At 43.2% G+C, this 22419-nt stretch overlaps 1 protein-coding gene across 1 annotated transcript in view; it reads right to left on the reverse strand.

Annotated features, from left to right (window-relative positions):
- Window positions 1-22419, reverse strand: part of T265_03596 (hypothetical protein) — a gene marked incomplete at both ends in the record, with an annotated part of 120663 nt that overhangs the window by 62374 nt on the left and 35870 nt on the right. The window contains 7 exons of the mRNA XM_009168115.1: window positions 1888-1994; window positions 3073-3378; window positions 3845-4221; window positions 9383-9465; window positions 11644-11687; window positions 19705-19773; window positions 21630-21724. Coding sequence (XP_009166379.1) covers window positions 1888-1994; window positions 3073-3378; window positions 3845-4221; window positions 9383-9465; window positions 11644-11687; window positions 19705-19773; window positions 21630-21724 — 1081 coding nt within the window. The remainder of the gene's footprint in view (window positions 1-1887; window positions 1995-3072; window positions 3379-3844; window positions 4222-9382; window positions 9466-11643; window positions 11688-19704; window positions 19774-21629; window positions 21725-22419) is intronic.

Below are 22419 nucleotides of genomic sequence, written 5' to 3' on the forward strand. Positions count from 1 at the left end.
ATGTTATAAGATATTTCGAGTGTTGCCAGATCATAAGACAGGCAAACAGCTGCCTCTGGTGAGTTGTACTGAAGTTTTGTCTTAGGCGGTATCCTACGCCAAAACGCTCTATCGTTGTTAGTTAGGCACAACAACGGCCAATAAGTAAAACTCGTAGTGGTGGTCAAAACCTATGGGTGGTGGACGGTCCGGGTGCGAGGAAAGCTTTGAAAGTCGGATATGCGGCCAATCATGTGTTCACTGAATGTCGGTTACCAATGGTGCCTCCAGAAGGCGTCCGAATTATCAGAATGTTGTCGCTACATAGACCTTAAATATCACGCGCTGTACACGAATTTTTAACTCGTCTAGATGTGTAAATATAGCATGCGTATCCTTGGTGGTTTTTCCGCTGAAACACACGATCACAATGAGAGCAGACCTTGGGCATAACCGCTATTTCACTTTGATATCCAATCTGAATGGAAGGGGTAACATTCGAGAAAATTAGGTGACCGCTATAGTGACTGTGCAGTATCAACGAAGTTCTCGCTCATCGTCACTAAGCACAAATTATAAGACACTGAACATTTTGTTACACATCTATTGAAATAACAAGATCACGGAAGAGTGCAGTAATTCAGTGACTTCATACAATGAGAACACAATCTGCAAACCAGCCAGCCGCATTGTTTAAGTTTTCTGAGAGCAAAATTCAGAGAAAAATATCTTGTCCCGGTTTTGCGGCTACAATTCTCCTTTCAAAAGACCTAACCATCGCTCGAGTTTTCGCCGACAATCAATAAGTAACGCTGTCAAAAACAAATGTTATAAAACGACACGCACGAGCTTAGCCCTCTTCTGCATCTTTCGGTCAGTTTGAACTCGACACAATACCGAATGAGTTCACGGGCATCACCGCTACAAAGACGTAGTGGTCATTTTGACAATATGACAACCAGCTTGATCGAGGGTTCGTGTCAACCCAGCAACAATCTAGCTGCACACTGATTTCTTCGTGTCTTCTACAAACGGTTTGTGTTTGCTGTATCGCAAATAACGTGTGACTTCTGTGTGACTGTTCATAGACATATGAATGGTTATCATTCAAAAGTGATTTTTTTCTCGGTCCGATTCTCATCTACTCCGCTAGGAGAAGTTTTCCAAGAACAGCTGAATAGTTAAGTGTATAGTTCACCATTATCATTATCGACAGCAGGACTTCACTGTTCACCAACACTGACGCTTTGCTGCTGTAAAACCATGATCTAGTTGAAAGCTTTATTGTGAAGAAAGGAATGAAAGTGGACGGGGTGCTAGCTTACTACAATCATTCCGATGTGCCTACACCTTCAGACACATGATGGCAACAAAATCAGATAACTGATTCCAAAACTGTTGAACAGGACACACAATCTCAGTGTTGTATAAACAAGAAATATTCATTTTCACTAGATTTTTCTCCTCACATATGCTGTGAGTATACCCCAATCTGGTCTCAAAATTTCACGGAGGGTAATCTCTCTCTCTCCTAAAGAGTATTTGTACAACTCTGACTCATACAAAATCAAAGCAGGGCGATGTCCACTGCGAGTACCTCTCTGTCATGACTGATCTCCTGCAGCTAGCTAAATGCACCAGCATCGATCTTACTGATAAGCTAACCACCCCAAGTATGCCGATTGCATACCAAGTCATTTTGGCCACCCATTCAGACGAAAATGATTGAGATATCAGGACAAAATGTGTTCTGGTTTACCAGAGCGCATTAAATGTCACAATCTGCCGTGCATTTATTTCTTCTGGTTCACGCCAAACCATACCGCAAACCGGGATAAAAATGGAGTTTCTAACATCCAAATGAGTCAAAATTAGATGAAGCGACCTGGCCAAAATAGATACACTTACCCGCAATCCAGAATGAATTGGTCCAGAGCAGAGATTGCAAGATTGGCGAGATGCTCCTGAGCTGCCTTGGCCCGTATTGCCCATTCAAGTTTGACCAGATTTTCGGACTGTTGGTGTGAAATAAAATTAGCACTAACAGTTTTGAGGGCTGCTTGAGTATGGATTCAAAATCAGAGGTTCAAGGTTCCATGACATTAGTAAGGGAAAACTGGAAGTTTATTCATCCACTCATTCATTCATTCATTCATTCATTCATTCACTCATTTCATTCATTCATTCATTCATTCATTCATTCATTCATCCATTCAATCATTCGTTCCTTCATTCATTCATTCGTCGTTCGTTCGTTCACAGGATAGTTGTGAAATAACCCCTGGAGGACCTCTGGTTCGTCTGTCAGCAAAGAGCTGTTTGTATTTAAAGGAATACCACAAGTGCACACAGGCCTTTTGCTCACTGACTCACATTCTAACCAAAGTGTGCTTGATGACTACTCAAGTAGAACGCTTAGTAAAAATGAGTAATTACGCGTAGTGGCCGAAAAATTGTTCCGGTGAGTCACGGTCCGTCAAGTTTTTGAGAAACTGAACTGCTCACCCCAATCTGGTAAGTTTAAGTTCAATGCAAAAACACTGGTGCTAAGTGAAAAGGTTTCGGTTTATAAATCTAATCTTGGAAGCCTTGAGTTTACGGCCTGGTCATGAAGACCTGAAAGCCATTACAGAAGAAACCTTGCGCAAAATAAGTGTATGAATCTTTGGAAAATAGGAAGCTCGGAAGTTACACACTGGATCCAGTCTCCAGGAGAACGGAAATCGCCTGGCAGCAAAGAAAACAGATCGGTGCGAAATTCCGATCAGTCGATATTTCTCGATCCCATCTTACATATTCCATAATCCAACACGTTCGCAGTGGCCCTAAAAACCTTGCAAGACCTTCCACTCTGGGTAGATTTAGATGCAGCCTCGACCGAGAGTGAGCTTGGTTGGCTTGAAGCGTAGTGAAACGGTAGATTTCCACCCAGAAGAGTAAAGCCTCCAGTGAAGACCACCTTTATTCGATCTCTTAAGGGGTCTCTCAAACTGAGGACACCAACGGCTAGAGCGGCCGTTTTTTAAAGCATCAGAAAAACAGGGAGAATATGGTTCAACGACTGGGCATAAAATTCTGTCAGACAAAACCCACCAAGTTCGCCGCCATATGCTGCAACATATTGACTGCAAAAAGCCGGAAGGTGATGTCTTCAAATTGTGGGTCGACCACGGTACATGGCTTATCGCCTTGCCATGGCAGGAAGCTATAGGCCATACCATCATAGACCGGGTTGGTAGGTGGGGTTATTGAGGGGCATGGAGGTACTGAGGTGTCCAACTTGTAACCGTAGTTACCGACGCTGACTTCGAATTCAACCGGATCGTCCTTTTCTCCCGGCATTTGCGTAGCTGAAAGAAAAGCTGTTTGAAGACGGAATTTTCGTCGACGGCTGCATTTCTGAAACAGACCAATATAAAGAATAAACCTCATAGATTTTTTATCTTCATAACCCTGAGAGTAGCACAACAACGCCTGGTCTATGGAGTAATACGTTTCAAAGTAAATTTGCACTGAGCGACAATTAAGGCTGATTGGAGAGTGATGAATTAGGAAGAGCAAAATCGAGTGTCCCTAGACTCTTTTTAGAGTCAAAATACCATTTGGCGAGACAAAAGAAAACAATTTGCATGGAGAAACTATTATAAAAATAACATAGTTCAGCTGTAACACCTTTTCGGTGTCTAGCTGCCGTGTCATCCGAAGGAGGCATGAGAGCTGAGACACTGCTGGGTTGCCCAAGCCTAGACAACGGAAGTCGATATACAGAGGTCGGGTTCGAGTCACGGACCTTCCGGTCAGCAAATTCGCGTTCTAATCACTGACGCATCTCGAGGAAACTATCACCTAGTATAAGAATGCTTACCTGTGTTCGTGCTACTATATCTGGTTCTATTGGTCGCACTTGATCCGGAATGGGATCATCCAGTAGCTCAGTTTTCAGCTCAACCAGAATGCGACCACGATAGGCCGCTCCATCACCCTTGCCCTTATTCAATCCCTTGTATTTGTCTTCTATATCCTGGTACTCTCTGGGTGATCCGTAAAGAGTGATGTAGCTTGGTCCAAACGTGGGCAAAAATCCTGGAATGTGAAGGAGGAAATGTTTTGATTGTTCAACGTAACCGTGTGAACTTTCGGTTAGTTGAAGTGAGTGACTCTTGTATTTGTCTTCGATATCCTGGTACTCTCTGGGTGATCCATAAAGAGTGATGTAACTTGGTCCAAACGTGGGCAAAAATCCTGAAATGTGAAGGAGGAAACGCTGTGATTATTCAACGTAACCGTGTGAACTTTCGGTTAGTTGAAGTGACACATATCGTTCTGACAACAAATTTTGAACGATGATCAAAGACATTCGGTGAGCTAAGATGATGGCTGAAAACGAAATAGGTATTAGCGTGAACCTGTTGAACAAAGTTACAATTGACAAAGATATAAACGAAATCAGGCGACTGATTGACCGGAAGGGACGGGATCACATGGAAAGCGATTGCTTAGTTCACAAGATGGGGACTGACAGAAAGTTGAATCATTCATTACGGGCGTGCCTAGTAAAACATAAGCCTCCTACTGCGTTCACTTTTTCTCACTGCCCTAAAGCTGCTTTAAGTCAGTTCAAAAAGTGAGTCGGTGGTCACTTCCTGCATTAGATTATTGATGAAAAGCATCTGTTAACTTTTTTTACCCTTCTTTCTGTAAGGAAAGCTTAGAAGTCCATGCCAGTTGTCACATCAGAGCGTAAACGTGCAGATCGATGGATGGAAACCTATGACCGCAACAACAAAGTTTGTTGCTATTGTTAATACTACTGTCAGTAGTCTTGTACCTGAGGCAAGTATTTTGATGAGATTGGAAAGGCTGTTATTCTTTCGTTCTTTGTTCCCTTACACAAGCAAAACCTCTCTGCCACAGTCACCTGAGACATTTCTTAGCTTCAGGCTTTAGTAACGGTAACTCGAGTCTTGTCCTTGTGAGCTCAGACGGTTTGTCAATCGTTGTACAAACGGGATGTAGTGCGTTCAATTCTCGGCCTATGAAGCGCATCTGTTGAATGGTAGCATATAGGAAACTTTTACTAACGAGTTTTTTTAATATTTTTAAATCATGAACATTTATTCATACTTTTATTGTCGTACAAACGCACAACGCATTTTTAGAATAGTACGCGGACCGACACTTCAAATCAAATCAGCCCATAACGTAGAAACATATGCGTAGGAATGGTAGTTTATAAGCAGAACAGGGTCACCAAGGTGTGCAGTTTGAGGCCATTTTTTGATGCGCCTACACACAACAGAGAGGAATTTGAAGGCACTACATGCATTCATTGCAACAACATAATTATAGGGCTTTAACACCAATGATTTAGTTTTGCTCCCCACACCAACCGATACAAGTGCGAGTGTACATTCCGAATGATTGATGCAGCACGGTGAACCGCTTGCACATTGTTGAACCGGTACACAAGTGACTCATATATAAACACAAGGATGCCGATCCAATCATGAGGAAAGTCGTGCAACCATTGGTCAGGTGTAGGATAACAAGAAAAGTTCCCATTGAAACGGAAGACAAAAAAACTCCGAGTCTATATGATTGTTTTATACGTGTTACTTTGGAATTTCAGTCGACATTATGTCCCGCCAGAATACCACATTCGGCATCGCTCTGCTCATGAAACAAGTCAGTGTGTTACGTTAAAACCTAACAATGCATCAGCCAAATACACTCATTTGCAAACAAATTTGGATTTGCGAGAGGCTCACCTGGATCCGAGCTGAGTCTCTTGTTTGCGATTTATCATCTGTGCCGAAATGAAGGCCAACTTGTTCCTATCGCTCATCAGTGTCAGTTCACTTTTGCTCCCACAAGTCTTAAACTACGTCTTTAACTACCAAAATAGACATTCTTCACCTGTACGTCGCACTTATTTCGCAGCCGATCTTATCCGTAGGCTGTGTGCACTGTGTAGGCTACGCAGACTTCGTCACATGCCGGTGGATAATGACACGAAAGGCATTTCAACGCGCGCCAAAAAATGCGGTCACTTTTTTATATCCACCTTGGAAGGTACATGGCCTTCAAATGAGATCCGTTGGCAGGCATCTGTCTGATGAATAAACACCGTCAAGCAAATGAACTTTGTTCCAAGAATGAGCAGACAAAAAATCATTCCTAGTTCAAACTGAGCTCGTAAAATACAATATGACGCTCGATTAGCCATGAAACTCTAAACTAAAACTAATCTGGTTTGTCCGAAATTAGTCACACCATGACGTGATAAAATTTCCAACTACGTTTTGCTATTGAGATGAATGTTGGTAGCTCAGGTGGCGTAGGCGGGCGCTGGTTTGTTCGGTGAGCTGGGCAACTTGGTTGCAAACGTTTCATCACCAATCGAAGTGACGCCATCAATGTCTTGTTAGGAAGTGTAGTAGGACGTAGCGATGGGTCGGTGGTTGTGTACCCGTTGTGTGTCGCCGTTTTGTCACCGCACTTATTCACATACTTTGTCGGGTTCAGAATGCAGGTCATACTCTTAGGCAATACCAAGGTGCTTAGGTAATTTACCCAAGAGTGGAGATCGTTACCAAATTGAGGTGAAAGATTTGTGATGAATTTATAGCAGTGCGTCCCAGTTAATAACGTCTGGTTGCTCCCAGCTTGTTGAAGAGTTTGAGAATCGTCACTTGAAACCAATCAATGCCGAAAAACGAGAAGCACTGTACGTTTGGTTCACTCTTATTGGGAATCATCATCAGCGCACATCTCACAACACTTCGAGGAGGTTTCGAATCAGGGACCTCCCAGCCAGTGGTTGGAACACTTGACCTTTCTACCACGTATGGCTGCCGATTGGCGGCAGCTACAACCACTGTACGACGAGTACACGGTTATTACAGCTGATAATGAATGAATGAGTGAAATGGGATATAGCGCCACATAGCTTCTTCAGTCATGGAAGACTCGCCACGTAGACACGTGTAGATCGGCTGCTTAAGTGGCTTCTCAGATGAGAGTTTCACTCATGTTGTAAATTAGTTCTTCCCCTGAATTAGTTGAAGATTGTTGGTAGTGTCAGATTTGGGAATTTCAAATTAAGATTCCATTGTGAAATCGAGGTAAACCTATCCGTGGTGATCCCGTTTTAAGTTATTTGCCGATCTTGTTTTTGCGTTTCCTTGCAAAAGCCAAATAACATTCGCAGTTCTGATGAATCCCTGTGAGGGAAAAATGGTCGTCTAATGCTTTAATTCGGATCTTTGACAAAATGTGCATTTAAGCCCCGAGGATGGACGTGTAAAAACGCATAAATCAGTCAGAAATAGGCCAGTCATTATTAGTCCCACTACGAGGGAGCAAATCCGAAGTTCACAAACCCAATAAAGCAGTTTGTTTTGAGTTCACAAAAAACCAATCAACTATACTGGCCCAAGACCGAAGTCTTAGTCATTGCATTTTCTCAATCACCGTACAAAGTTTTTTGTTACTTCAGTCGTATACTCCTATATTTTGAGGTGATTATCTTGCATTTCGGTTACCGTAAATAAAGTGTGGGGGAAATGCTACGGGCAGGGTAAACAACTAGGCTGGAGAGTTTTTCTTATTTTCTGGCAGTGAGTACTTGCCGAAACCAAACGGTTGTAAGGCAGCCCACACAGGTTTGCATGTAGCAGCATACAAAACGTCTGTTAGGTGTGACGATGATGACCGCAAAAAAACCTCATAATGCAAAGATAAAATTTCGCTTAGCTGTGCGAGGTGTTTGGAGATGGTGATGTGGCGGAATATAGGTGGCTCAGGCCCGCCACCAGCACCTCTAAGTATTTGGTGGTCTCATTGCGGGAGCCCGATGTTGGACATTGTCTGGCCCGTTAAAGCAACTCGACAATGGACCTTAGTTTCGGCCTCGTTTGAAAAGTTCACTGAGAATAATTAAAGTTGGATTAGCAATGGCGCACAGCTGGGGTGCTAGGCTAATCACATCTAACAGCGTCAGAGCAGGGAACGTTTGGAATTCCTGGGGAGTTCTATGGGCGTGAACAACAGAAAAAACGTACATACTGTAACACAAGGTTTGAGCAGAAAACCATATTAGCCGTTGTAAAAGAATCACATTGTTGCTTAATTACTGTTTGTAAAACGTGAGAACACCGTCCGAAAACCACCTTTGATGAATCACATTATTCGTTAAGCAGTGGTTAGACGTAGAAAGCAAGTCATGTTTGCGGTGAGAGCTCCAATCAAATGGTATGCATGCAAAAGCGACCTTTGCGAAATAAGTGCAGATAAACAAAATCGTGCAACCGAACTCATAGCGTCGCGAGATCAAATCAAACCCCAAGAGATGGCATGCATTGTGTGTTCATGCATAGACCAGTGTTGCGGATTTAATCAGGTCAGCGGTCCTCACCGATAACATACCATCAGGTCCACAAGTGGAAATGTGTGAAAGTGCAATTGACGTTGTGCCGATGACATCATCGCTACCTATCCGGTCCCTGCAAAATGTGGCATTCAGTTGTAGAGAATCAAGAAATAACAGTCCGAAATCGGTGAACGTCACCTCTTATCGATCGTCTCCTACGAAAGAATAACTGCGCATGAAAACATCTTGGCCAGTTCGGTTGATCATATCACTGAAAAAATATGGTTTCTAGATCTGGCATTATTAATTTAGAAACCAAACTGAAAGGCTGTAATTAGGAGGGTTTTCGGATGACAATAAGAGGCCTTGCAATTGTTCTCTTACAGCTATAGGATTTCAGCTGTTTTGTCAGTTTGGATCAGTCGGCCTCTCGAACCGGAACTAGCCGTCCATGAGGATTTCGAAAACTCGCTTGATTCATTCTGTTTTGTCAGTTTGGATCAGTCGGCCTCTCGAACCGGAACTAGCCGTCCATGAGGATTTCGAAAACTCGCTTTGATTCATTGCATTTATATGATCTCCTCAAGTTTATTTGCATTTATTGCAATTGGTTAGTCAAAAGTCAGATTTAAAATACAGCTTCTGAATCAAGACGTGTTGTTTTTGGTACGGGTGGAAAACATGACTTCCTAGAAAATACTCAGTGAAGCTTGATTGAACCAGGTGCAATGGGGGACTTGTAGTTATCAGGACAAAAAAGCAAAGGCGTTCACGGACAAGCAGTGAGTTAGTTCTACATGCTACAGGTGAAACCTTTCTTGTTAGATTGCATAAATCATTGCTGTTTGCTTTTACGTCCCCGGTGGTGAGAGATGAACTGACAGCTATAAGGATGACACCATTAGACAGGATTTTCATTGGCCACTGGACACAATAAAGCCGCAAATCCACATGTGATCGCCCTGTAAGGGGCACTATTCGATATGGTTAGATAACACATTGATACACTGAGGTTAATCACCCCCTACTGACCATCACTTTCGTCACGATAGGCTGACACCTGCGATAGAAATATCGGAGCCGTTGCTATGGCATCATCATCACCAACGCGATCCCTGTTGTACAGATGGATAAATTTAAATTGGATAAGGAGAGACGTGTCATCAGCTCTCTCATCTAGAGACAAAATAGTCAAGTCGATAAGATGGAGGAAACACAAAATGTTAAGGGGATAGTTTGATTTTCCGATGAATTTCCTTCAATATATTTGGAACACGGTAAACAGCACCCGCTTATGGCTGGGGGAGGCTTGGTAACCTAAGCGGTCTCGAGAAACTCTAGTTCCTGTTCCATGACCATAATGTATTGTGTCGCTCAGGGTGATCATAACCCACTTCGTATATTCTTTCTTCTGGACCCCCTCTGGAAAGAAGAAATCCTAATTATTTATTGGGTGCTACGAGTAAATGCAAGGCGCCAAACGATGACTCCAAATCCACTGGGTATGTTCTGGTGATTTTGATGACATATAGGGGCCTATTCATCCTGAGAACCCCAGCTATGTCTGAAAGCTTTCCAACATTCATGCGGCGTCAAAAAATCGGTACTAGGTAACGAAACTTATGATGAATCTAGAAGCTGCGAAACTTATGATGAATCTAGCTGTCCGAAAAACGATTTTTCCTCACTGATGCCGAAACCGATTACGGCCACAAGAGGACTGTGGTTGCTTCCAAGGTTGGTCACTGCCTCAAGCACATTGGCAGGATGTCAGTATCTTCGTACATGTGGCCAGAACCTCTTGGAAAGACTTGTTCCCCCCACCGCTTACTAAAGGGATAGTAGCGTCTGTTTTGGAACCCAGATTTGCCTGGTATTTTAGCCCCGTCCATAGTGAGTCAATGGTGCATTCGGGAGGATAAAATACACAGTAACCTTGCGGTAAAAGTGTACCTTGATTAAGCTAAGTCAAAGCTGGCTATAGTTAGTTGCTTCAGTGGATTTTGCCCCCAAGTACACAAGAGTCACAAAAAACCGATGGGAAGAACAAAACTAAGTTATTTTGAAAGGACGTTTCTTGTGAATGGACATGCGAAGGGCACAGTGCATACTGACCGTTCTCCAAGAACTCTACTCTTCCACACTGGTTCCATACCCTGAAATCCACCACGAACCGTTCTCACAATCATTCACACTAGATTCCATGTTAAACAACCGATTATTTCCAGTGGAAAATGTTAGAAGCTTTTTTTATCCCTGTTCGTTGAAGGGTTACCTCACATTTGTTTTCGAATAAACGAATAGAGGTGATGAATCACACAGTTCACTCCTAACATTTTACGGAGGTTCATCGGTCATCCTGAGAACCCCAGCTATGTCTGAAGGCTTTCCAACATTCATACGGCGTCAAAAAATCGGTAATAGGTAACGAAACTTATGATGAATCTAGCTGTCCGAAAAACGATTTTTCCTCACTGATGCCGAAACCGATTACGGCCACAAGAGGACTGTGGTTGCTTCCAAGGTTGGTCACTGCCTCAAGCACATTGGCAGGATGTCAGTATCTTCGTACATCTGGCCAGAACCTCTTGGAAAGACTTGTTCCCCCCACCGCTTACTAAAGGGATAGTAGCGTCTGTTTTGGAACCCAGATTTGCCTGGTATTTTAGCCCCGTCCATAGTGAGTCAATGGTGCATTCGGGAGGATAAAATACACAGTAACCTTGCGGTAAAAGTGTACCTTGATTAAGCTAAGTCAAAGCTGGCTATAGTTAGTTGCTTCAGTGGATTTTGCCCCCAAGTACACAAGAGTCACAAAAAACCGATGGGAAGAACAAAACTAAGTTATTTTGAAAGGACGTTTCTTGTGAATGGACATGCGAAGGGCACAGTGCATACTGACCGTTCTCCAAGAACTCTACTCTTCCACACTGGTTCCATACCCTGAAATCCACCACGAACCGTTCTCACAATCATTCACACTAGATTCCATGTTAAACAACCGATTATTTCCAGTGGAAAATGTTAGAAGCTTTTTTTATCCCTGTTCGTTGAAGGGTTACCTCACATTTGTTTTCGAATAAACGAAGAGAGGCGATGAATCACACAGTTCACTCCTAACATTTTACGGAGGTTCACCGGTGCCAGTAAGATATGGTTTTCAGTATTCTATTTTAAGCATGAAGCAGACCAAAGTAAACCAAGGATACGAATTCAAATCGTCTGAATAATTCAAGTCGCGAAACTGCAGTGCTTCTGTTCGAATATATTCTCCAAAGTTCAACAATACTCACCAGTCATAGAGAGTCAGTGAAACCTTATCACACATTGACGGGAACTGAGGGGAGGGGGTGAAAGTAAAACACACTGAACAACTGAGTTCGAAATAACAAATAATAACCGTAATAAATAATCGTTCAGCTGTAATACCCTTTCGGTATCTAATTCAAAAAAAGAACACGAGAGTTCGGATGCTTCCCAAATCTAAACAGAAGTCTATAGGTCGGTCTGGGTTCGAGTCACGGACATTCCGGCCACCAAACTTTGCATCTCTAAAACTGAGCTATCTTCAGTTTAAAACAGTAAGTGCCGTTTAGCTCAGAATCTTTTTACTGGTTGATCTCTATGCTCCGCGACAATGGGGAATAACAGCAGCTTGGTCTGGGCGATTACCGCGGAAATTCGATTAGGGGAAGTAGGTTCAACACTTTTTCTAGTGAGACAGATAGCTCAGCTGACTAATGAAACTCTAAAATCAAACCAATACTTCTAACATAGGTTTCCATCTATAAATCTCAACCAGATTCCAGGAATGTTATCCAATATTATCCGATGCGAAAGAATCAAAGTTCCAGTCCTTAAGGTTCTTTCACAAGACCAATTCAGAACGTTGTCACTACTTACTGGCTTAATGAATTTCAGTACTCTATACATTGGACTATACACTGATATTGTTTGTAAGTCGAGATTGAGTATTCGAACGACACCCAACTCATTCGGATATTTATATAGTTACAAAATCAAGAGAGCTCTGATGAGGGGCAAAACAGAGGTGTTTTATTAATACAGTAGATGTTACATTCGAAAACTGCTGTAAAGTGGCCCATCTCCAGATGGAGTGAATCCACGACAAACAAACCAGTTGTGTCCTGCTCCTTCCTCTGCATTTTACACACCTGTGAAAAGCCCAAAGTACTGCCTGGGATAAAATATTTGGCTTTTGGAAGAGAGCGCACCACAACTTAGTGTTGGAGTGTCATCCACCTGGCTTGAGCAAGGTAATTGCCCATTGGTAGGGTAACCCACGTCAAGGAACCTCCGAACTACGCTTGTACTAAAACATTTCCCAAAGTGTAGCGGCTACGTGCACCTATAAAGAGAAAAGACAGCTTCGATGTCACTAAATTATTATTTCTGGTAAATTACCCTCCCAAGAGAGACCAAATGCAACAATCACCTCTTCGAACCCGCTCTACATCTCTACTTCTCCTGTCTGGGTTTGGGCAACCTGACAGTATCCCAGCCCTCGTGCTTCCTTTGGGTTGCATGGTAGCCAGGCACCGAAAGGGTGCTACAGCCGCATCAGGAATAATCGCGGGCAAAGTTTAATTCGGCTCCCTTAGTTGGATGCTTAGTGGGCCCTCAAAGAGCTCATGGATGCGTCCTGTCTCAGCAAACGGCTGAACGGCTATCAGTTTGTAGTGGAATCAGCAGCACGTGACAAACGCGAATGCGACTCTCTTCATCGGTACGAACCATCTTGTTAACTCGGCCGAGTCTTTCGACGTGTAAACCAAGTGTTCCTCAGTCGTTCACCCATCAGAACGTACTCTCAACGGTGGGACTGATCACTATCCAACTACTTCAAATTCTCGCTAACCAGTTCCGACTAATTGATACACTAAACCGATATTTCAATGCGGATCATCATACATTCACACGGTTTCTGAAGACACTCCAACAGCCCACAATCGGTTTCGCTCTTATCCAGCTGGGCACCATCCCTGAGTTCCTGAGAGCCGTAAGTTTTGTTTGAACCCGGATGGGCGCAATTCACTCAGCTGCAAACCAGTTTGGTTTTAAAAAGCCTCAACTGAATTCTATTGAACCCTTCGTTTATGATATTCCGGTTCAACTGAGTTTTGTTGCTGGTAGGATATTCGAGAAATCGCGGTATAGTTTCTTGATGAAACACCTTTGGAGGGCTTTTTAGCACTTCTGTTTATCGTGTTTTGTTCGAATTTTAATCCGCACCCGATAGGTGAGATTTTATCTAAAACGGTTGCCCGCAAAACACCAGTCCACACATACGGAGCATCACTGAGAAGGGCTGGGGATGGATGATGATTGAATCTTCAAATAGAATATGGACAAAGAGGCTATAAGTACTTTCTCAACCTGTGAAGTTCAACGGTGGAAAAATTCATCCCGAATTCGACGGCTTTTGACAACACAACGTGAAAGTGATGTCAAAGCACGTGAACAAGACCGGATGTGATCGGCGTTTGACCTTCGAAAAGACCATTGCTAGTGCGCTCACTCTGTTCTGTCATCGGCCGGCAGACAACTACTCTACTCAACATGACATTGTAACGGCCTGTAATCAACTATCATCCGTGGCGTGTTCCGTAATGTTTTGTAATGAACCTCAGAATTTGACCTCACATATCCAGTACTGGAATTTCAGTAAGTGCATCATGATAGTGCGATCGGGTGGCACATTTGCTTGCGATTAACTAGCGTAGGGTGAACAGCGGTATAGACAATGGAACCTTGAGGGAGTGCATTACGTTCGCTGAAATGTGAGAACCCAACCACAACCTCATTCCTCCCGGCTACCTAGAATTTACGCAGGAATCCACACACCCTAGAACAGAAAATCTAACCTAACAGTCGACTCAAAATCTCTGGTATTTTTCTTGACACAGCGCTACTCGTAATTTACAAATGAATGCGCAACTGATCCTAGGCATCTATCTGAATGCCTGGCGACGGTAAAATTATTGAAAGGTATGTGTGCTGCATGTCAACAACATAGGCATTTATTATGTTACCAAGTCCAGCACAACCACTCACATCCAATTCAAACCAGTTTATCAAATTTGGTGATGGAAGAGCCGTTGCCTAATGCTCTAAACACTGAATCAACTCACAACGCTAACGGAATTAAACTGCCAAATGGATCTGTATTTTTTGAAAGGTTCCTACTACTAGCAGCCTCAATTTCATTTCTTTAGACCGTTGATGTGGCTTAGCTCAGCCCCTAATTATCTGTACACTGGATTTGTGAAAACTGGATATTTTGGCGTGCTCTTCAGTGAGGTGTGCAAAGTCATGTTTAAAGTACAAGACACACGTTGCAACTGCCTGTCCAACTGGAACATCATGCGGAGTATGCAGCTGGTGGGTCAAGATACAGAAATGAGTGCAAACGGTTTCGGCAGACTTCAAACGACTACGACAATTGGAAGGAGGTGACTCAGCATCCGTAAACTTCCACCAATCTGGATATAGTAGGCGTGTATTTGTTCAGAACAACGATCCTCTCCTGGGGTAATTTCATCAAAGACTGAGTGCTAGAAGTGGTCAGAATATACGATACTCGTCCTTACTGTTTTTAGTCATTTGTTAACGCGACCAATGACTATCAAAAATTGCGCGCCGTTGAGCGCATATTTGTAGTCAAAACCGCGTGCACTGATACTGCAAGAACCATGCACTTCTGCTAGTAGTTTATCAATAAACGTTTCGCGTGCATGCAGCACTAGTATCATCTATGTTCCCGCTATGTTAGTCTCGAGAGTGTCGACATGCCCAAGGTCGGCCATGTATGTCCAATCAGCTGTGCTTGCCCAAGACATGTAGCGATTGCCTGTCCATCTTTGCATCTTCAAAACCTATGATACACACGTCGATACTACATAGCAAGGACGTGTGGAACAAACACTTGGATGAGTGAAGCTACCACATATTTGGTTCTGGTCTGGAGTGAGGTGAAGATGCGCGGCAGAACACATGGATCACTTTCTCGGGCAGCTGATGTGAAGCTGCCAAGCTACATCACTGGTCGCTAGGTCTTATCTACTCCTTTATCGTTCTACTGATTATTGTGGTGTTCTCTGGGCTCATTGCAGTTGATGTCAAAAGCGTCCTTGTTAAGCATAGTGTAATTACTTCCACACTATCCTCTTCGATCTGTTCCATTTCTCCGCTTATGTGGCAAATACTTTGCAGGCCATGGAATAACTATGAGAGTTTCCATCTTTGAATTTTGTCGGTACACATATGAATAAAATTGGCGCGAGCGACTTAGAAAAGAATGTAGGGGGTCTTGTGTTGATGTTTTCATTACTCTGCAAGTAAAACGTGGTAGACAATGCTATAGTCGCTGTCTGCAGCCTGTAGAACTGTGACTTACTTTAGATAGCAGACTCAGGGGCTTTCACTTCTCCAAAACCAAAAGAGACAAACCCTCTGAGGCTGGATGTCCCTCCACAGACCATCAAGTTGAGTTCATGCCGGCATTCACTATTTTTCTTTGCCATCAGAATTCACGTCAATAAAATGATCAAAGCCGAAGTGTTTACACCTACCATTCTTCGTGTTCTCACTATTGTTCAAACGTATGCAACTGATTCTGGAGGCCCAGTTAATATGTCGCTCCTCCTGTGTTACATCTTTAAATCGAGAATAAATTAGATATGGTGGCGAAACCCGTCTGTTTACTGGCTATGGGTGTTTTTCATACTATTCGTACTATGCTATTCATACTATTCGGCAAAAAAATAAGCGAATAGCTTGTCAAGGCGCGGTGCCCAGTACAACCGACCTAGGATGTTTCAGCCAGAGTTTAGATGGGACCCTTTTTCAGAATTCAGAGAGTCGTGCATGTGAGGAAATTTCCACCCAAAGTTGCGTACAGCACCCATTTACGAAGGCAGACCAGTAAGAGTCAAACGCGCCCCATCGAAGCCGTTTTCTATTCGGATAGCAATCTTTGTTAGAACGGAAAACATTTATCGTTCCTTGCGAAACTAGTGCACGAATTCGGACAGATTTCTAAAATTATGATAGAGCTATTTATTGAGTCATGGATGAGGAGTACACACCAAAATAGCCATTATGTAGAAGGCAATTTCACTTGTTCTCTTAGGCTTATTTGTCAGTGGGTTCCACTTAACAGTTCGTAAACATTTGAATGTGTCGTGTTCCCTCCTACTTTTAACACAAGGCTTGGTCTTTTCATAAGGAAACTACTCACAAGGTTGCTGAAAACTCTTCGACAGCCCACGACCGGTTTCGCCCTTCTTGAGGCTCATCAGGTAGGCGCAGTTCCCGAGTTTCCGTCAACCTTATGTTCTAAATGAGAAATACACTCATTTGCAAATCAATTTGGTTTTCGTGAGAGACTCAACTGAATCTCTCGTTTATGCTATTCTACAACTGAATGTGCTGCACACAGGCCGCCTCATGATTCAGTTGGCACGATATTCGAGATATCGCAGTATATTTCTATAAAGTAAACTGCTCACAAGGTTGCTGAAAACTCTTCGACAGCCCACGACCGGTTTCGCCCTTCTTGAGGCTCATCAGGTAGGCGCAGTTCCCGAGTTTCCGTCAACCTTATGTTCTAAATGAGAAATACACTCATTTGCAAATCAATTTGGTTTTCGTGAGAGACTCAACCCCGAGTTTCCGTCAACCTTATGAGCTACTTGAACCCAGCCTGCACTGTTTTCGAGAATATACCGCGACATCTCGAATATCGTGCCATTTGAAACATGAGGCGGCCTGTGTGCAGCATATTCAGTTGTAGAATAGCATAAACGAGAGATTCAGTTGAGTCTCTCGTGAAAACCAAATTGATTTGCAAATGAGTGTATTTCTCGAAGGCTTGGTCTTGTTTTCAAGCCCATTTCTTTTCGCATCAGCGATTTCCAAACTTTATTTCAGAATAGATACCCCCAAAAAATAAAGTTATAGAAATTTCCATCAAACTTTGGTTGGATGCATGTGGATGAATTCTGGAACTGTCCGTTCGGATTTCTGCCACTCTGTGTTTGGAGGAAGTGAGGTGGAAGTTCGACTGGCACTTCAATGGAGCACACGGTGATTGAACCCATATGGCTCAGCAGTAGCATACGTGTCTGTCGGCCTTCTAACACCGGTTAGCCCCGCTTTCAGGATGGAATCCATAAAAGAAAATTCAACAGTTGCTCACTGTAGAAGAGACGCTCACAAAACATACCATTCCACAAATCGCCTGAGCTTCCTGTAGGGGAAGTCCTTACTCAAGGGACGACGAAAGACACAAACTACGTAACCCGAAATAAGAGTGGCGCCTTATCCCGTCCAAGTACAGGTTCAATGCGTTGCTCATCAGCCACCCGTAGCTTGATGACGGAGAAATCATCTCCAATCCAGAAGGTGGAGAATTCTCCGCGGATATTATTGTCCGAATAGGGGTACATACTCCGTAAAGTGTTTCTCGGCTTTTCACCATAGGTTCATCTCCCTCGAGGAATAAAGTTCAAATCCGACATCAGTACAAGGTAATTCTCGCAGGTGAACCTTTACATTGAGGAGGATTTCGAACTATCCAGAAACATCGAGGACGCTACGTGATTGTGTTCTCCATGCACGACCATTTGGACACTGTTTCACGGATACTACGGACGAGGCACGTTCTGAAACCAGTCTTGGTCTTTCAAATACCAGACATCTTTGACCTGCCTACTGAAACCTCTGTTTCGTTCATGCGGATAACTTTGTCGCTTACACTAGTCGATTGGCCCAACCGAATATCACAGAAACATCTCCGAGTCTTCAGTTATATGGTATACACCAACGGTAATGATGCATTCAAGGTCCTTCCGACTAAAACATCGTGGACAACAGCAGCAGTATCGAATACCAACATGTTCCTGCTAATGGCATGAGAGCATGGTGTCCAACAAGATTTGTAAGCAGATAATAAAGAACCCATGTTTATTTTCGTATCGGAATATGAGTCGAAAAACATATGCTTACAACAATAAACGTATGGATTTGGCCAACGTTTCACAGTGCCGCCAGTGGAGTCAATGGGAAGGGAATATTTTACCTTTCAAAGACATTGATATACACATGAATTTCGATTTCCACTCCTGAGTGCCTCCGACGTCCATGATGGAGACCCTATTGGTATTTTCAATAATGGAACGACTTAATCAACCAGCATAAGGTGACTACCCTCATTTGGTTCACATCTACGAAGTTACTAGCCTTTTTACGACGTCTTTTGATGTTAGCAAAGAAAGCGACAGTTTTTGCTCTGTCTGAAAAGGCCAACTTTAAACCACCCTGTCAAGACCAGAAGAACTAGTAATTCAGTACCAAAAGCTGCGTATTCCTGTCGAAAGTTCCATTACTCGTAGCTCGCAAAATACTTAAATAACTGCTTTTCCTTTGCAGTGGTACACGAATGTGACGTCTAAAAATGTATGCGTCGCATTCCAAACCAGGGGTGACTTTTGAAGGCCATATCTACTCTGAATGTGGGGTGACAAACGTTATTCTTTAAATGAATTTACTGAACTGGACTTGATTAGAAAGCAGTTTCGCTCTTTTGCGTACTTTGTGCAAACGGTTATTGCAGGTAGACTGAAAACAACGAAACTTTGCTGCGCAAGTAACACCGCCAGGCCGTCCGTGCGTAGTATAAAAAATGTATGATAGATCGATGCTCAAGGTCACTACTAAGACTACCGGTTAACTTCGATCAGCTAACACTGATAAACACAAAAATCGGAGTGGGTTCACATGTCCTGTTGCTGAATTTGTACGAATCCGACTGCCACTCACACGTTTGGTTTTAGTACCGTCTGCTTCATATTCGCTTTGATAAATTCAACTTATTGCAACATAAATTTTGAAAGGAACTCATCACGAGCGCTTGAGACTGGGTAGGTATTTTTTGGAACAACTACAGAGGAAGTAGTGTATCCTACATCAAGCCACATTACCTTGCAACTTCTACAGGTTGATCTTTAGGAGAAGGGTTCCTTACCAGTATGACTGTATGTATTCATACGCAGTCGGCAGTTAGCGCACTTGGGCTCTGCGCAAACTAGCTAGGACATCAAACAGGGAACAGAAACGTTTCCCATAGCATCATTTTCGACATCCGTCTCCAGTCTTTCGTTATCTATGACTCCGTGATCAAACTGGAACAGCCTTGGTCACTGTTTCTACGCCATTGGTAACTTGTAGTGCATCCATTCCGAACTGACTGCTTACAGCATGTTGTTTCATTTATTCGGGTACAAACCAAAACCAGCCAAAATGATTCAACCGTTCCAGACTGATTAACCTACCTGGAAGTTGATGATAATTTCTTCGTTCCACTCAGGACGATCAGTTCCATACTTCTTTGATGTAGATTGCTGCAAAAAATATGATGAATCAAGACGTCACCGAACTAGTTACTGGGGTGCACTTCGCTTTTCAAATCACTTGGTTCTACAACTCTGAAGCCCGGTTTATAAAACAGTCGCTGCTTGGAACAAACACCGTGCAACGATTCGTGAAAATGTAGTCAACGAAGAACCATCCATGGCATCATCTTAGATATTTGTGAAGCTGGCCTATCCAGTCGCAGCAGTTGATCGTTTTGGAGTAAATATGGTGTCTCTTCATTTCATTTCCAAATAAAACATTACCATCCACGGGATGGTATTCACTTGTGTGTTTGTCCGCGGGATATTGTTGCCGAAAGTATCGTGTATTGAGATTACGTTCGAGGTTTTCTAGTGAAATTAGATCTGGAGAAAACCGTTTGCTGGGGACAGAGCAAACTCATTAGGGTTGTTCATTCGTTTGAAGTTTGAATCATCTTTCACGGTTGGTGGTGAGAGGAGGCTTTGGGAATCTAATGAGGATTTCGTCCAGTAAGGTAACCTAACCTGTGCTGGAAAGTCGAGGCACGATACAGCTGTTTCATCTTTACTGGGAGTCATCGGCAGTGCGCGTCTCACGAAACTTCGAAGAGTCTCGAACCTGCGACCTCCCGGCTAGTGGTCTGAACATTTGACTGCTTGGCCGCAAGTGGCTGATCAGCTGTGTGATTGGACAGGATAAGACCACTCTCTGAGACGTTATCACTGTCGCTCGTGGCTGAACAGTTAGGCTGAGAAGTTGTGAATCCCTGGAATACTGTGAGGTACGCACTGATGACGATTTCGAATAAGGATAAAGCTGCTGTACAGTGTTCCTCGGCTTTTCAACGCAGATCAGTTTCACTTGCAGAAAGAAGGCTCCGTTGAATTTTACACTCTGTGTATGTTCCAATCATGAGCACAAACAAACGCAACTGAAATTCGCCTTCAATTTAATTATGGCCAAGACAGCGCGTTTCGGAAACGGTGAGTAAATATGAAGGCTGTTTAGAGGTCTGTGCTTTAAAGTTTCACCAGGATGCTTCAGGTTTCCAAAAGGTAACAAACAGACCTAAGATACCACATTATTGAGACCGCCCCTCTCAGACGGTGACTAGAAGTGGTAAGGTCTCCAAGGTATGTGAACTAATTTAGCTATTACCAGGCTACAGTCTGTCAAAGCCACCATGAGTTTCCGTGTTCAGCTTCCGAGAATCTGAAAACCGACGACTCTCGACAACTGTGCCATTCAGAACAGTATCCGGTGACAGTCAAACTGTCTCAAAAAGCAGCAAACAACCTTAGGAAGGGGATTCTATCTCAAGCCTTCGCAAGACCGAAGTACTTTAGTCTCTTCTAGGATATTTTAGGCACTTGTTTCTGTACTCAACGTGTGGAAACCAAAAAGGGACCATTCTGTTCAGTAACATACACCTTGAGGAATAACTCGGCCAGGGGAAGTCACATATATATCAATCTATCCATGGGGCGCCCAGCTCCTTTAAAGTTTTCATTCCATCATCAGAGCCGAAATTCCGACAGATAGTCGAACCTCTTTGGGTGCGGTCGGATTCGGCAAAGCTTAAGCAAAGTTAAAAAAAACTGCCAATATACTGTTTGTATGATTTCAATGTTTTCTGGGAGCAACTAATTTGTGACAGGTGAGAATATACTTTATGTTGTTTGACACCACGTTATAAGGCAGCCTGGGATTGGTGTTGGGCTGTTCTGTGTAATCAAAAAAAAATTTACGATGCGTTAGCTACTCATAAGCAACAAAGCCGTCTACCATGGTACTGCTAACAAAAATGTAGGGTTTGTGATTCATGCAGTTCTGTAGCCACGACAAACAAGGTTACGTTTACCGTGATGCCTGCAAAAGAAACTTTGACGAACGGGTCCACGAAGGCCTCCGATTCAGCCTTTGACGTGCGTATTCCTTTGAGAGTATCCGGATCCACTGGTAGAGGAGATGTGGGTTGTGAAAAACAGCGGAAGGTGCGAAAAACGGATTGTTAGTGGCGTAAGCGAAAATAATGAGTATGGCATGTAAACTAAATTCATTACCCTATTGGACCTTCAGCAGTTTCTAGTTTCACGTCTCTGGCTAACCTGGCCACTTTGGGACAACTGTGAAGCATGCTCCATTGGAGACACAAACTCGTCGATGTTTACAGATAAATCTGGCCTCGGGTTCGATCTCTCAACCAACTAGCGAATGCGTTACCGGCGGCAGGGAAGCACCAGTTTTGAACACTGATGTTATGATGCAGATGATGATGATGACCAGAAAACAACTGATTCCGCTCAAAGACAGTTGGGCCCACAATACCTTACAAGTGATGAATTAGCCAAATTGAATGGCCTGAATTAAGCACCGTTTTAGCACGTAGCTGACATGCAACTCGATGTAAGAGTGAGAGATACCGGTGCATACTACTGATAATGCGTTTGAGTAGTGTGTGACCTGGTGTCCAAGCTCCGTCTCTACATCTGTGGGAAGGTGAAGGTTACTACGGAAATTGTCAAACCACTTTGAAGCGTCCGTTCATTATTGCTCGGTGTTGGAAGAACGTCTAGGAAAGTTCAAAAGGATGCTTGCGGATGTTCACTTTCTAAAAACGCTGTGCAGATGAGATATTTACTTCAGCATCC

Source organism: Opisthorchis viverrini (genome assembly GCF_000715545.1).
Source record: "Opisthorchis viverrini unplaced genomic scaffold opera_v5_52, whole genome shotgun sequence".
Lineage (NCBI taxonomy): Eukaryota > Metazoa > Platyhelminthes > Trematoda > Opisthorchiida > Opisthorchiidae > Opisthorchis > Opisthorchis viverrini.